Below are 16,151 nucleotides of genomic sequence, written 5' to 3'. Positions count from 1 at the left end.
AACCAACAGCCTGTTGTCCTCTCTCCTTTATGGCGGAAGTTTCTTTCGCCGGGCCTTTCTCTCCTGTTTTCTGGAAGAATTAAGCAACAGTACCAGCGAGAGAGCGGCCATCGTCTGATTTCTAGTTCCTTTCACTATGGATGTTGATGTACTCTCTGGCTAACCGCAGACGCTGGGTGCAGGCTTCCCATTGAAGCAGAAAGCATGTCCTCCACAGATTTCTCCTTGGGAAACGTCAATGTAATAAGGACTCCAAAATCCGTGTTTCGGCTGTGACTTGTTTGAAGTCTGTGACTTCTTATCACTTAGGGTGCTGTAATCGTCCAGCTTTGTGTGCTTTGGTCATCATTTTTTATGTGTTTTGGACAATCTTACTCTGATTGTGTGCGTGTGCGGTAGGGGAGAAGCTACAGCTTTTGAGCACTCAGGCCATGTTGACCTATTGTACTCGCCACCCCCGTCTAACGGAATATTCCAGATTCGTTAAAGTATCGCAGGATTTCCGTTTGTGGATGTGATGCTACCCGTCACTACTGGAGAACATCGGCACCAAAGATCTGATGCTTGATGCGTCCATAGGCGGGACATTCACATAGGAAATGCTCCGTGGATTCCGCTTCCTCATTACAGGAGGGACACGTATCATCTTGAGTAATTCCTATTCTGAACATATGCCCAGCTAGTGAATTATGGCCTGTCAGAATACCCACAATACACCTGCAAGTCCTCCTGCTTTTCGACAGGATGGACTTTGCGGTACGCATGTTCGGTTGTGAGGGGAAAAGTTTGCTGTGTCGAGGAGCAGGTAGGCTCTCTCACCTGTCATTGTGGGAAGCTTGTTCCCAGTTTTTGAAAACGGACTTAGACAATGCTACTGATATTCCAATTGCTCTGGCTTCTCAGTCTTACTCTAATAATGAACTTCTAGAGAGTACCCCACTTCGATAGGGTAGCACCCGAGGGAAAAAGAAACGAGATAGGCTTAATTCCTCTTCGTAGTGCCATATCCAATTTCGAGGCTTGGATTGGAGGGGGGCATTTGATATTTGCAATTATCCCGGGTCATCGAATGCATACTCCAGTTCATTATGCCTGGTAGTAGCAAACTGCCTGCACCCTGTGAGTTCCCTCATCTATTTTATCATCTGTAGATTAATATAGTGTCATCATGTTTGCTGTTCATCGGAAAGCGCTCTTCAAACGCAACTGTGCGAGTGCTCAGCGGTCGTGGTGCCTATTTCAAAATATGGCTAACGATAAATTTCGTATATCAAAACGCTAACTTATCGGTGAGCGTTAGGTTACCAGCCCCTAAAAGTGGGTTTGGGTAAAAGAGAACGCAAAAAATGGTTTGGTTTTTCCGCGGTGTAGATGAGACTTCTGAAGCGGGTATCGATCAAAGGTTTCTAGCACCAATGTCGCATTTTCGCTGTTCATAATATTTATCCAATCCCTGCTATAGCCGTATTCTTTGGCTTTATTCCTAAATGACCCTATTCAACCGGCAGTCTACCTTTATTTCTGAGAAAGTGCGTCAGACATCAGCATGCTCGTAGACCTTATAAAAATTAATAAAATCTTAGCTCAATTGTCCAAATAATTAATAAATATTTTTTGCAATTACTCCTAGTATCCTTTATTTATTTTTCCTTACAGGATACTCCTTGAGGGTACTCACGTGAATAAACGCTTCATCAATAAAAATACAGAAGAGAAAACTCGTGTCGGGAAAAGTTCAGATTTCTACGAAAAACAAACGACAGTCGACCTCACATCAGCCGGCTATTTTCTATCTAAATTGAGTGTATAGGACGAAGAGGATAAGAGTCCTTATGGATACAAAAGCACCAATCAATTAGCCATCAACTAAACACTGACCATGATGAAGTGACAATTCAAATGATCCTGCAGCCAACAACGTCATCGTCACTCCCACCGACGAAATAACCACCAGAGGTGAGTAATTTGTGTTCATGACAAAGGGTTCGTTGTTGGGAGATTCCATGTCATTTTTTTATGGAAGCGGAATAGCTTCGTTTTCAAACAGAGATAGAAAAGTATTGCTAATTTCCGTTTTGTCTGGTTTAAGTTTTTTTGTAGAGTCAACTCCCATTCGAACAAATTTGTAGAAGTTGCTCCTTGTTCTTTTAAAGTAGCGATGTAGGATTTTACCGTTCTCATCAGCCTCCATTTTGAAAGTTTTTGTTTTTCTTCTTGCTGCTACCTACCCTAACTGACCACCAGTTTACTCAACCTCACAGATGCTTCCACCTTAAAGAAATCCTTCCAAAATTCACATTTAGTTTCCCATTACCAGAAAAAAGAAAGTTGAGGGTTTCTAAGCAAACTCCTCTATGTGCATATTCCTTTCACTGAGGTGCTATTTTCAGATTTCAAATCGCTCAAGGACTCTTTCGGGCATTGTTTACTAAATAGCCCGTCCAAAATGTTGCTCCCCCGAGTCGAGTGTCGTCTACATTCCTCAATGATTTAGGGATGCAGGAAAGCACATTTTATTGACATGTCCAAGTGTACCAGCAACACACCCTCCGCCGAAATTGAAAGGATTGAGCGTGCCGCGGTTTTCAAACATTTTTCAGATGTTTTGCGGTACAAACAATGTTTGGCCAATGGAAAGAGCCCTGTTTTGTTAGTGGACTCTGGAAAGGGAGGTACTCTTTTCGTGAAATTTGTTCAGGACGAAATGATGGAGTGGAGCTTGAAATTTTTTTTATTTTTATGCGTCATGTATATTTTATGCGGAAAGGACTATAAATTCTCCATTGACCGTGAATTTATATGGGTTTGATGATTTAAAATTGGTATATGGGGTTTGACCTGATTCGTGAAAAAGCACTTGCTGTAAAATTCATGTTATGTCTTTTAAATTTGTTAAGAAACTTTTAAAGTTTTGATTGATACTTGGAAGAAATGTGCTCTTGCCCAGTCATAGCATTCTCGTAGCCTATTATTGGCAATATTCTTTTACATTCTGAAAATTAATTCCAATGGTACCTTGAAAAATTCTCCGGAAATCAATCAAAAACAGGCAGGTTCGTCAGCACCTAATCAACTCAACTGAAGTGTCCCGTCGCCAATCACTGGCTCTGCGCTAGCAGGCTCGGGAATATGGGTGTGGTCCTTTGGACACTTCAGCCTCTGACACGTTAGATACAAAAATCACGTGACTTAATACACTGCGCGTTTGGAGCTCGCATCAGCTCTAGGGTATTTCAGTCATTTGTTGGGCCTCCATACTGGCGACAAAGAGCCTCACGATGAGAAGTCTATCCGATTTAGCCGACGGCCTGATGGTAATCTCAGAACCAGTCTGTTACTCCGTGCCTTTGGAGGATGTGTGCAGGGATAATGCAAGCCCAAGCATAAGCATATAGGGTTGTAGGGTAAAAACGATCTAAAGGAACTGATTGATGGGCGAAGATGCTGGTATATCATCCAATACTAGAACCCAGACGCTACGATGATCGTGCCTGGCGAATATCATAATCCAAATATCTAGTGCTGCTACAAAGTCCCTTTGTTGTTGACTTCTTGCTTCATTGCATAAGTTTCATCTACCCCCTTTTTCAATTCGAAGTAAAGAAAGAACGGAGTTATGTCTAAATGAGCTGGCTAGAACGTTGTTCAAACATATAATCATTGCTTCGGATTATACAAAGCACTGTCCTGTGCCTCTAATTATAACAAACCTGCGGTGTGGAGTCATTCTGTATATCTATCGGGCCACGTTGAGATACGTCTGCATTGCAAACCGTTTGGTAAAATTGGGTAGGGAAGGTCTGTGTCCTCAAAATACACTGATAAGGTTAGGCAAAGCTCAACCTTTTTATCAATTCGTTATACTATCCCCTAGTATTTCCCCAGCTTGGAGTGCTGTGACGATTGGGAGGAGGTCCTTGATATTACCCTAATAACCGACAATGGGATTCTTAGATTGGAGGACTGGAGAGTGTCTGACCAGACATCCTTCTCGGATCACAGATGGATATTTTCCAGTCTAGATCTCGCCACAGAGGTCTCCAAATCCTTCAGAGACCCCAGGAGGATGAACTGAAGAAACTTTGGTCAAGTAATTAGGAACAAACTCTCCGGTGCGCAAATTGAAGAATGAAGATCTCTCCAGTTTCAGGAAACTGACCAGAGAAATCTTCAACAAATAAAAATATTAGCAGCAAGGACTGCCTGAGGAAGTCCTTTCTTAAAAAGTCGGAAGGCTCTTGGACGGAATCTTCTGGTGAAACCTTGGAGCTGCTGGTTCAAACGCACTCTCCCACCAGCGAGGAGGACTATGATTCAGAACCTTGCTTGGAGGATTTGCTGCCACCCCAGCTTCTCCGCATATAAATCTTCAGGCCCAGATGGCATAATGCCAGCCATGCTTCAGAAGCAGCAGGAAAGGGTTGTACCGTGGCTTGTTGAGATTTACCGGAACTGCGTCTCTTTAGGATACGCACCACAGTCCTGGAGACGCATACGTGTCGTTTTCATACCGAAAGCGGGCATTCGCGGTCATGAGTCCCCGAAGGACTTTTGACCAATCAACCTGACCTCTTTCGTGCTTTCGTGCGCGTCCTGGACATCTACTTAAGGACGATTATGTAGAGAACGCCTTTCTCTAAGTTCCAGCATGCCTACCTCAAAGGAAAATCCACCGAAACCGCCCTACAGAGGTAATTGGCACGGTTGGGCGGTCGCTGCGCTTTTGCAGTACAAGCTGCCTTCTCTAATATAGAGGGGCTTTCAACAAAGTTAGTACCTACGCCATCAGGGAAGCGTTGACCAGTATTGGATTGGAGGGCTGTCTTACGCATTGGATTTTATCCATTGTAAGTACCAGGAAAATCCAGTCGGATCTAGCAGGCAACCATTTGACCAGAGCTGTGAACAGAGCCACGCCCCAAGGTGGCGCCATCTCGGTGCTCTGCTCTGGTTAATAGTAATGGACGAAATTTTACGAACATTGGACAGCAGCGGAGTGAAGGTGATGGCGTATGCCGACGACTTGGTGATATTAGTGTCAGAGATGTTTCCGTCCATTATGAGCGACATCATGGAAAGAGCGTTGCGAAAGATGTGCTTGCGGGCCGCCAGATGTGGACTCGGCATAGACCCAACGGAACTGATGCTATTTACCACCACGGCTGAATGAACAAAGGTTAGTTCCTCCCTCTAATGTAAAGTATCTGGGTGTAATCCTGGATCCAAAGCTAAATTAGAGATTGAACAGAGAACTGAGGGTTAAGAGGGCCTGTATAGCCTTCTATGCCTGCAAGAGAACCTTTGCAAAAAATGGAGTCTCCGCCGAGGATGGTTCTCTGGATGTACACCATTGTAATGCATCCAATCCTAACGTACGGCTCTATTGTATGGTAACAGACTTAAGCAAAAAATACAATAGAGTGAAGCTTAATAGAATTCAAAGAACCACGTGTGCAGGTGCTACTGGGGCTCTACAATCCTGCCCGGTAGATGCTCTCAATGTACTCCTGCATCTCCTCCCTCTAGACCACCACATTAAATACGTTGCAGCGTGCAGTGCTGTCAGACTACGTGTGTCCAGTTGCTGGGCAGCGAAGCCCTATGGCCACAGTAATATCCTAGACGAAGTACTTCGGGAAATCTGGGCATTCCCCGCTGACTATGCCATACGCAAGCTGAACTTCACGAGAAATTTTGCTGTGGATTTTCCAACCAGGACAAAGTCGAAGTGCGGCGTCGTCTTGCAGGGTTATGACTGAGTATTCTTTACCGATGGTTCCAAGATGGCCTGTGGAGTCGGCACGGGGTTTTCGCGAATACACACAGTGTATAGTCGTATGGTCTCCCAGGTTTCGTCAGTGTATTCCAAGCAGAAGTACTGGCGATATTAGAAGTCTGTCGATGGCTGAAGCGAAATTCGAGCCCTAAGCGTAACATAGCCATTCTGACCGATAGCCAAGCGGCCATCAATTCCTTGTACTCAGCGACGACATCTTCCAGGCTGGTGGGGCAGTGTAGAGACGCGCTAAACCGTATGCCCGGCACACTCAAATTTACCCTCCTCGGTATTTGTATTTGTTTAAGCAACAGTGGTCCGACTAGAGTTTTCATATCTCCCTACTACAGCGGCAATGCTTCGAATCGTTTACAAAAATATTCGCTTGACGGGGAAAATCTAATTTTTCCATTCATTTCATCCTTCCGAGTAGACTTAAATAATGCTAAATGGTGGTTCTGGTTTCCCCATTCTGCCTCAGATATAATATTTATTGAGGCGCGGCCCCTGAGGTTCCCTCCCATCCTTGACATCTTCAGGCCAGTATTTCAAAGGATTTCCCTAATAAGATTTTGCAGGGTCAAGGACGAAGAGAGAGGGAAGAAGTCCTCAAATAAAAAAAAAAAATATTCAAGATTCATGATATATTCATTCACTCCAAACAAAAAAAAAATAAATATTAAAAATAAAAGAAAATTGGAAAGTAATAATATATAAACGAAAAGAAAACTTAAATTAAATCAAAGAAAAAAAAGAAAAAAAAAGAAAAGAAATGAGAAATAAGAAATTAACACTTACACGGTGATTCACTCCGAACTCAGCGTGGTATGTATTTATGCTTGTCCTGATTCTGTCCGTGGATTAAAAATATTTAGACCATTAAAATAGGAATTTCATAATTACATAATCTGCTACTTCATTTTCTTCGAGATACCAAAACTCGCCCGAATTTTTCTTTCAAAAGCGTACGGTTAGCAATAAACCACGGTTTTTGTACTACCAAACTCTTAACCAAAATCTCTTAAGTCACTTGCTGTTCCGCGGAACGGGCCCAGATCAAAATCGCTTTAGCCTTCTTCTCGCTCCAGGCTTAGCCTTCCCACCTTCTGTGCCAGCTTCTTGGATGCGTACTGTGATTTTCTCAAGATCGGGCTGCGATTTGGTTTGCATTGTAATGTCACCGGAATAATTGCAACACCAGAATGTCCATTGATCACTGGAATATCAACGGCATTCACATTAACTTTACATGAATCAGAATTAGAAGAGACGGTGGGGATGGTACTTTCCTTTGGATTTTAGAACTTCTACGGCAATTGGTACACACGAGTTTACAGGATTTGTAATAATCACAATTAAAGCCTTTAGACAATTGTCCACAATGGCAGAAGTTAAATGGCGAACGATACCAGCATTGGTGTTGGACAAATCATCTCCAGTCCTTTCAGGTTTACGTGGCACGCCCGCTGGGATAACAACTCCATCGGCACCTTTAAAACAATCAGCAACTTGCTCTGCTCCAACGTATCCCTTTACACTCCTGGCTGTTTCGATGTGGGAAAGATCGGTGTCAATAGTCAGGAGGTCGTACCTTCCTACCAAATTTCATATTAATTGGAGTAACCGTTTCTGAGATATAAGGCGTGATAGATAGTCAGACAGTAAACCGATTTTAATAAGATTTTGTTTTACTCAAAAACTTAAAAAGACAACACGAGAATGGCCTCTTTTTTCCCTGAAATCTAGTAATGAAATGAAGAATGCCAAGTTGGGGGCGGCCAGATTCAGCAAGAAACTACTTTGCTTGCCAAAATGCTACACATTTATGTACATAGTATAGCCATAAGTTCTGTCAGTCAAACAAATCTTTATTTCTCACGAATAAACCAAATCAATCGAAAAGTACACCATTAGAAAAGGGAACCTAGAGTTTTTAAACGAAAAAAAGTTTATTCAAAGTGGCCGTCACTAGCAGCTATACAGGCCCGAAGTCTGTGCGGCCACGCATCGATCGCTTCGCGCACGGTATGAAGCGGCATTTCTCGAGCTGTATGCACGATACTGGCCTTCAAACTCTCTAAATCGGTGTAAAGTCGATCGCAGGCAGTCTCCTCTAACTTAGCATAAAGACTGTAATCCAGAGGATTCAAATCTGGGCTGCCTGAGGCCCATTCATCCGCGGTTATGAAGTCTGGAACATACGCCACTAACCACAGCTAAATTATCTTGGCTTTTTCAGCGGGGGCCGAGTCCTGCTGGAAGCACCATGGCTTTCCAGCGAATAGAGATTCACTCAATGGCTCGACTACATCCTCTAACATCTTTTCGTACACTATCGCATTGGTTTTGACGCCGGCCTCGCAGAAATGAATATCAGTTACTCCATGATATGAGATGCCCCACCATATCATGACAGAAGTCGGATAGTGACGACAATGAACTCGTGGAGCATTTTCTTTGGCTTCATAACAATTGTGAGCCTATACTCGATCATTCTGTCGATTGAATTTTTCCTCGATGGTTCATCAGAAAATTGATTCTTGCGATATTTTTTAACGGGAAATCGTTGCAGAACAGCAGCACACTGAGTTCGCCTTATTTCCTTCAGTTTTGGCGTTAACATATGGCTAACGCACCGCCGGTACGCACCGAGACCAAGATCTTTTCGTAAAATACGACTCATACTTCGAGTTGAAACCCCCATTTCCGCCGACATTCGTTTCTGGTTGCGGAGAGGATTGCGACGAACACGCTCATGCACAGCATGCACGACATTCAGGCGATGTACGGAGCGCGCGCGGCCTGTCAACCACATAAGCTGTTTCGCGGTATCGAGCTAATGTCCTAAAAACGAATCGTTCGTTTACCGGCAGCTTTTTTAACAAACTATGAGTCTTTTTCGGCGTATTCCCACATTGGTGCAAGGCAACAGTCGCGATTATTTTTTCGTAATTACTGAACTTCATCGTGTTGTCGTTCACGCGCTACTGACCTTCGGAACCTGAAAGTCTGACGAAAGTGGGGTATGGTTAGATACTCTCTGTGCGTAGTGTTACCAGTTTCGGCAGCCTAACATTTCTCGCTGTACGCATCAACTGGCAGAACTTATGGCTATACTATGTATACATATCTTCCTCTCTATAAAGCAAAAAATAAAAGAAGATGTAATGCACTAATCTAATCATTCCGGGTTGAATTCCGAAAACTGACTTCTATAAACCTCCGTTTGCCACTTAATTTGTTTCTTGAATCAAACTCTTTCCTCAGACAACACAATTGTTGACATGCTCATGGTAGCGGCTCCAATCTTCTTCTGCGGGTTGCTACCACACATCTCTGAAAAACGGTTGCAGCATGCATAGTTTTGCCATCTAAACTTTTAATAACTATTCTGGATCGAAAAAAGAATTAACACCAGTTTTTGACCCCCATTGGGCGCCAATTTTTATAACTTATTGGAAGAAAGAAAGGATGACGAAGTTTGACTTCGTTAGAATATCTGTACGTAGAGGCTACAGAAAATGATTGCCCAACAACTGTGAAACGATGTATACCTTCTTCTTTACTCTTTGTCCTGTTCGATGGCCGGTATTGTCTCGTCTGGATTGGGTTCGGTTTTTCGGTTGCAAATTTGGTCCATATGGAGAGGAAAGAATCTCAAATCACCATGCAGCAAGCCATTAGTATTTAGGTCGGGCTTTGGGTTATTTCCCATTGACTTCAAAATTCAAGCCTATTTTAGCTCACAAATTACCACCAGTGTGGAATACGTGGTCATACCATCGAAGCGGCTGCTTCCATCACAAGTTACCCACAATGGGTGTAATGCCGTACCGATTGAGAATGTCCTTATTTAGGGCAAGCGATAGCAAATTATGCCACAGATCCAGGGTAGCGTCCTTTATCCCCTTAACTCCAAGGAGAAGTTACCATCGATAGCTACCTAGCACATTCAATTATAGAAACTGGCAGCGCAAATGGCATTAATAAATAGAAAATAGTCGGTTTTCGACTCAAGTGTGCGTTGATACGTTGGTCATAAAGGACGCCGGTGGAGGAGCTCCATTTCATATAGGTTACACTGATGTGTGAAACAATTTCAGCGGCCACCATAAGCTAACAGAATCAGTCCCTGAAATTGGTCAGTTCTGAGTGATCATGCCGGTTCCAGTGGGATCGGCTGTTAAGAACTCTGTACTCTGAACTCTGAGCTCTAGTACTTCGTACTAGAAAACGGGAAAAGGGGAGTTTTTAGGCACCGGTGGACAGGATTGATTGACTGGTTTGGAGTAAAGCGTAGTCCTTTCTCAATGGTGGTAGCGAGAGTTACCTTTTACTCGATTTGCACCTGTGCAAGGACAGTGACCCAATATGGGAGGGATGAAGATGACTGTGCCGGGGATGTATATATTACGGAACCTAATTGGTAGAAGGAGGGACCTTAATTTAGGGAAGAAGTTAATGCTTGCAGATATTACATATTGTACAGGCTAATTAATGTCTATTGTCTTAATCTGGACTAAGTAAAGAAAAAAAACGAAAGGTAATCTACACCTGCGCGGGGATTGGCTGCCTGAACATTGGACTTACGCGTTAGCCTCTGTGAAAGTCCGGGGAGGAGCTTTGACAAAAGAAGGGGATGAAGGAGGGAGGGGAGGGGTGATGGTTGAGCGAAGAATTACTGTCCGAGAGGTACCTCTCCTCGCATTAGGAGGTTAAGAGAGAGGGAGGCTAGTGAGGGCCTGAGACCACTCGCATATAGGATGGTGTCATCAGCGAAGAGGATCCCTCCTGATGCGGGAGTACCATTGTCGTTGGGGGAAAAGGGGGGGGGGGTGAAGGGCTGCCTGAGTTCCCGTTGTGGTGGGGGATAAGTTTAAGGGAGGGAGAGGAATATCGTGGAGGAAGATGTTAAAAAGTTTGGGGCCTAGAATAGATCCCTGAGGGACTCCTGAGTTTACTGAGAAGTCGATGGAGCGAAGTTCATCGAAGCGTACGTGGCTGTTGGAGATGAAGTCTGCGAGCATTCTGAATAAATGGAGGGGGCAATTGGACTGAATTAGTTTGTAGAGCAATCCCTTTTTCCAAACCTGAATCAAATGCCTTTTCGAGATCTAAGGCCCAGGCTACGGTGCAATGCCTGTTTTCCAATTGATTGAGGATATGGTCTTGCAGGTACAGGATTGCCTGCTCGGTGGATCTGAGGTTTTCGAAGCCGAATTGATTAAGTGGAATGATAGGGGAGTAGTGTCTATTGAGGTGACCTAGTAGGATACTATCGAAAATTTTTCCAATATTGGAAAGAAGAGAAATAGGCCTCATAACTTTGAGATCGTCCGAGCAGCCCTTCTTAAGGATAGGTATGAAGAGGGCTGATTTCGAAGATACCAGGAAGTGGCCGTTGTTCAAGCAGTTGCTGAAGAGGATGGCGAGACGTTCACTGATGGTAGGCGCACACTTCCGCAGAACAAAGCTAGAGATGTTATCGGGGCCCGAAGATTTTTTATTGTTGGATCGTTTTGCAAGTTCGACTTCTTCTAGGGAGGTAAAGAAGGAGGCGAACGGGCCTGTTCTGACTATATCAGATTATGAAATTGGATTGGTACTCAAATCTAAGATAGTTTTATACATTTAAGATAGTGTCCCCGCCAATTTAGACAAGAAATCCGTTGAGCTTCTTACATGACTGTGACTGTGTAAATCAAGAGAATTCAATGTCTACAATTCAATGTCGCAGAAGAATTCAATGTCTACAGAGTCTCAGAGCGTTGTTGGTGTGAGTGAAATACAATTAATATTTACTCGTACCTGCCCCTCAGCCATTAACCAACAAATAGTATATACTTCGAGTATCTTCCCAATGAGCTCCTATTCAATAGCAATTTCGTTTATGATTCTGGCAAATGTAACAGAAATATCTTACGAGCGATGCAAATAAGTGCAAACGCATCTGAACGTATCACTCACTCCGGATCGAATACGGTTTCCAGCACCATCACGAATTGGCAGCTTCTTAATTGACTCTGAGTGGATAGAGTAAGCGTAAGAAAACTTGGTCTGATCATAAGGTCAGTCGGATTTCCTTATTTAACTGATCTTCACTGGCCAGTGCTTCTTCTGAATATCAGCATCTTAAATGTAACATACTCGGAGCTCCGTAGAGTGCTTTTGGTAACATTCAATTAGTTTGTGATCTTAATTTGGTCGGTATGCAAAGTTAGTGAAAACATCATTAGTTTTGTAAAATTGAAGTTAACTTAATTGAAGTCGGCTCTTTGAAGTAGCAGTGGCGCATTTAACAGTGAATAAAGATGAAAACAGTGGTCATTCCGGCAAATACTGAATTCTTTGCAATTATCGATCAAAAGATACTCAGAAACTTATTTTCTGAATTTGCATAGACACATCCAACTTGTTGTTATGTATTGAGGAATTTTGCACGTTCTTAGTTGAGAAAATGTGTTCCATAATTAAGTGATTAATTGAGTTCGTGTTCAAGTAGCGCTTTGATTCCTGTACTCTATGATAAAAGTAGGTATCCATGTTGGAAGTTTAGGAATGCTTTCAACTATATCTAAATATATATCATTACCATAAACCCTTATGAGGGGTATAGCACGACAAAAACGTTTATACCACATCACTGACGGTCCCTGACTATGCGCTTTAGGTCCTCTAGGACATCCTATGAAGTGTACCGCCTCTACTAATCTGTAGCCAAAATGCCTAGTTAAAAAGTGTACTTATATTGTCTGGTGGGATTTGGCACTGCTGTAGTGGAAGCAATTAAGCGTTAGTTTGATGAATTTAGTGCTCTGGGTTGGAATCTGATTTCAGCCGTGGATGTTTGTCTTTGTGCTAGTGCTTGTCCCGAACTCTGGGAGTTCTGCAGCCAATTATATTACGGAAGCTATTTCGCAGCCTAGCCACCATATAGTGGCCGCCTCTTGATTTTTTTCAGATTTTTTGGTTGAGCAATTTCTAAGAATTGCCTCATTAAATAACTGATCACTTTCGACCCCCCGAACTCAACGTCTTTCGAACAAATGTCAAAACTAAGACCAGCTTTGGAAAGTTCTAACCGAGACCTTTCATTTGATACCCCACACGACTATATTTGGTGAAAAAAATGTACACTCCCCTTTTGCACATATGGCGACCCCCCTTAGATTCGACGTAAAAGGATGTAACTTACTGTATGCGTGAGCGTTCACAGTTCCCACCTTTCTACCAAATTTGGTGTCAATCGCTGCCACAGTCTCCGAGAAAAATGCGTGTGACCGACAGACAGACAGCCAGAATGTTGTAGGAATGTCGGCTAACGAAGCGAACCCGAAACAAAATACCTAAAAGATCTAGGCGGAAATGTCAGTATAATCCGGAGGACCCAGAAAGGGGATTTCATGTTTGAGCTGCAAAAATCCAGCATGGGGAAAACTGAAGGCTTTCGTAACCAAGTTATAAACTTACTTGGAGAGAATATCGCCGTTCGTTCCCAAAAACATGAGATCTATATACATTGCAAGGATCCCGATGAGGTAACATCCATTGAAGAGATCTGTATTGCCTTGAAGCAACAATTCAAGTTGGAGAAATTCAGCGAAGGATCTGTCGTGAGCCTAAGAAAAGCTGACGGCGGTACTCAAACGGCCATAATGCGACTATCAGTGGAGTCGGCGCAGAAGTTGTTGGCCGTGGGGAAGGATCGGATTGGATAGGTTGTTTGCCGACTACTCGAAGAGACTTCTTTAAAGAGGTGCTTCAAATGCCTAATGTTTGGACACTTCGCGAAGGCATGCCCTAGCGGCATCGATTATTCCGATCAATGTCGAAGGTGTGGGAAGAAAGGACATTTTGCCAAGGAGTGCAATAGAGACCCCAAATGCATTTTGTGCGAAGGAAAGGTGGGACGGGATAACCGGCATTTTGCCGGAAGTGGTAAATGCCCGGAATTTAGAAAGGCGTTAACTGCAGTGAAAAATGTGATTAATACAAATAAATCTCAATCACTGCAGGGTCGCATAAAATTTGCGTGCCCAGACCACTTACGAATCCGCTATGGAGGTTGCTATCATTAGTGAACCGTACAGAAATTTCTACGGTGGTGTATGGATCACAAATTCGACTGGTGGAGCAGCGATATGGGCGTGCGGTCGTCAAGCAATACAATAGAGCATGCGTCAGGCGGCTAATGGCTTTGTGTGGGCAAAAAAAGGCGGCATATTCCTATACAGCTGCTACGCCCCACCGAGCCTTACACTGCCTGAGTTTGAAGACCTGTTAGACGATCTTGTTCACGACACAAAGGGACGAGGTCCAAAGGTGATAGCCGGTGTCTTTAATATGAGTGGGGCAGTAAAGAGACTAAAGCAGGGGGGCGTTGCTTATTAGAAGCATTTGCCCAGTTGGATATAGTTCCGGCCAAAGAAGGCGATGTAAACCCTTATCGGAAAAAAGGAACTGGTTCAATTGTAGATCTGACTTTTGTCAGCCCTGCGCTAGCACGTGACATGTCCTGGCAAGTTAGCGAGCACTTTACGTACAGCGAGCACCAGACAATCACCTTTGAATTAAGGACGGAGCCACAAAGCAGGAGCTCTACACCCCGGAAGCCGAAATCCAAAAGAACACCAGGATAGTCTGCAAAAGCGATGGATGAGCAAACATTCGTGGAAGTGTGGCTAGACCTCCCTAGCAAAGCAGGCACCTCCACGGATAGAGCTCTCCATGTTATACAAAGCATCTCTAAAGCATGAGGCGCATCGATGCCTAGGCGATGCTCATTCCCCACTAAAAGACACAATTATCGGTGAAATAGTGAACTTGCAGCCTTCGATCGATTTGCCACAGAGTCAGACGAACGGTTCAGAGGGCAATAGGTAGGATCGATCAAGGGCAAAAGGAGCATGCCTATAGGGAACCTCGCAAGAACCTCAAGCTTGCCATCCAGCGGAGTAAGAGAGAATGTTTTAAGGAGCTCTATTTGGAAGCGGACATAAATCCATGGGGTAGCGCCTATAAAATCGTGACAGGACGATTTAGAGGCGGATCAACTCCACCGATCACGTGCCCAATGCTCTTGTTGAAAATAATGTAGGGGTTATTTCGCCAACAAGAGGGGGGTATTGACATCTTCCAGCGTCCCCAGAATGTGACGCCGATTCCACTAGTCACCAGGGACAGGCTGCTGGGGATCTGCAGTCGAATAAGCGACAGCAAAGCCCTGGGTCTTGACGGCATACCGAATAAGGCCTTCAAACTTGCCGTCAAATGTAGACCGGATATGTTCGCGGAGCTGTTCGAAACGTGCATGTCTGAAGGTATCTTTCTTGCACCATGAAAGTGGCAGAAGTTGGTGCTGCTGCCTAAGGCTGGCAAACCGCCAGGGGAACCATCCTCCTATAGACCTATATGTCTTCTAGCCACTATGGGGAAAATGTTGGAGCAGATTATTTATAATAGATTACTCCCAGTCGTCGAGAGCCAAAGAGGCCTTTCAGATAGGCAGTATGGGTTCCGTAAAGCCAGATCAACCATTGACGCCATCAAAATGGTTACTGCCTTGGCCGAAAATGCAATTCACGGAAGGGATTGTACCAGCAAATATTGTGTGGTGGAGGAGTACGTTGTCTTCGCGGGTGTCCCACAGGGCTCTGTACTGGACCCACTAATGTGGAACATCTTGTATAATGATCTACTTAACCTCCTGGTTCCGGAGAAGGCCACGGTGGTGGGTTACGCCGATGATATAGCACTGGTTGTGGTCGCAAACTCAACTCAATTTGAAACAGCACACAGTGCATACTTACGAAAAAGCATCCACCACTGGTATGGCTCTGGCCAGGATAATGCCGAACGTAGCAGGACCGCTGCATACTGCTGTCCAAACTGCGGCGGGGCCCTAGAAGACCCGGCGCATGTAATCTTCCAATGTCCTAGGTTCGTCGGAGAAACCTAGAGGAAACTCTAGGTGAAGTGCTACCACCGGAATTGGGGTTGTTTTTAGTGGGTAAAAATCCCACACTCTGGCGTGCCCAGGCCAGAGTCTTTTGAAGATTTCTACCTCCTAAAAGTCCGGATTGCCGAGTGTTTAGACCACAAGGCTGTCGTATGGAAGGTTACGGTTCATATCTCACTGATGGCAGTGGGGTTTGAACTATTATAGCTTTGGCACTGATAGTCGGATTTTCATGAAACTTAACGCGTATGTACGATATTGTCCTCTATATCGGTGCAAAATTTAGTACTCCTAGGGGAGGAGTAGACGGGTTTTCCAATAAATTTCTAAAAGTTGGTAATATACTATTAGTAGGTTTATTTCGGCAGATATTGGAATGGGACATCTTTCGAGGTTTAGATTTCACAAAGGTGTTTT

At 44.0% G+C, this 16,151-nt stretch overlaps 1 protein-coding gene across 2 annotated transcripts in view; it reads left to right on the top strand.

The window, feature by feature from the left end:
• The first annotated feature begins 1,829 nt into the window (after nucleotides 1-1,829).
• Nucleotides 1,830-16,151, top strand: part of LOC119655925 (synaptic vesicular amine transporter) — a 104,401-nt gene continuing 90,079 nt past the window's right edge. The window contains exon 1 of one of the 2 annotated variants that reach the window (XM_038062096.1): nucleotides 1,830-1,956. Coding sequence is in view for 1 of the 2 variants with exons in the window: in XM_038062094.1 (XP_037918022.1) it covers nucleotides 12,299-12,307 (9 nt within the window). In the remaining variant the exon portion in view is untranslated. Of the gene's footprint in view, nucleotides 1,957-11,753; nucleotides 12,308-16,151 lie in introns of those variants that run through there. The other variant, XM_038062094.1, reaches the window with a different exon arrangement.

Source organism: Hermetia illucens, chromosome 4 (genome assembly GCF_905115235.1).
Source record: "Hermetia illucens chromosome 4, iHerIll2.2.curated.20191125, whole genome shotgun sequence".
Lineage (NCBI taxonomy): Eukaryota > Metazoa > Arthropoda > Insecta > Diptera > Stratiomyidae > Hermetia > Hermetia illucens.
The sequence above is the reverse complement of the archived record's forward strand: the minus strand, read 5'-3'. Positions and strand labels throughout refer to the sequence as shown.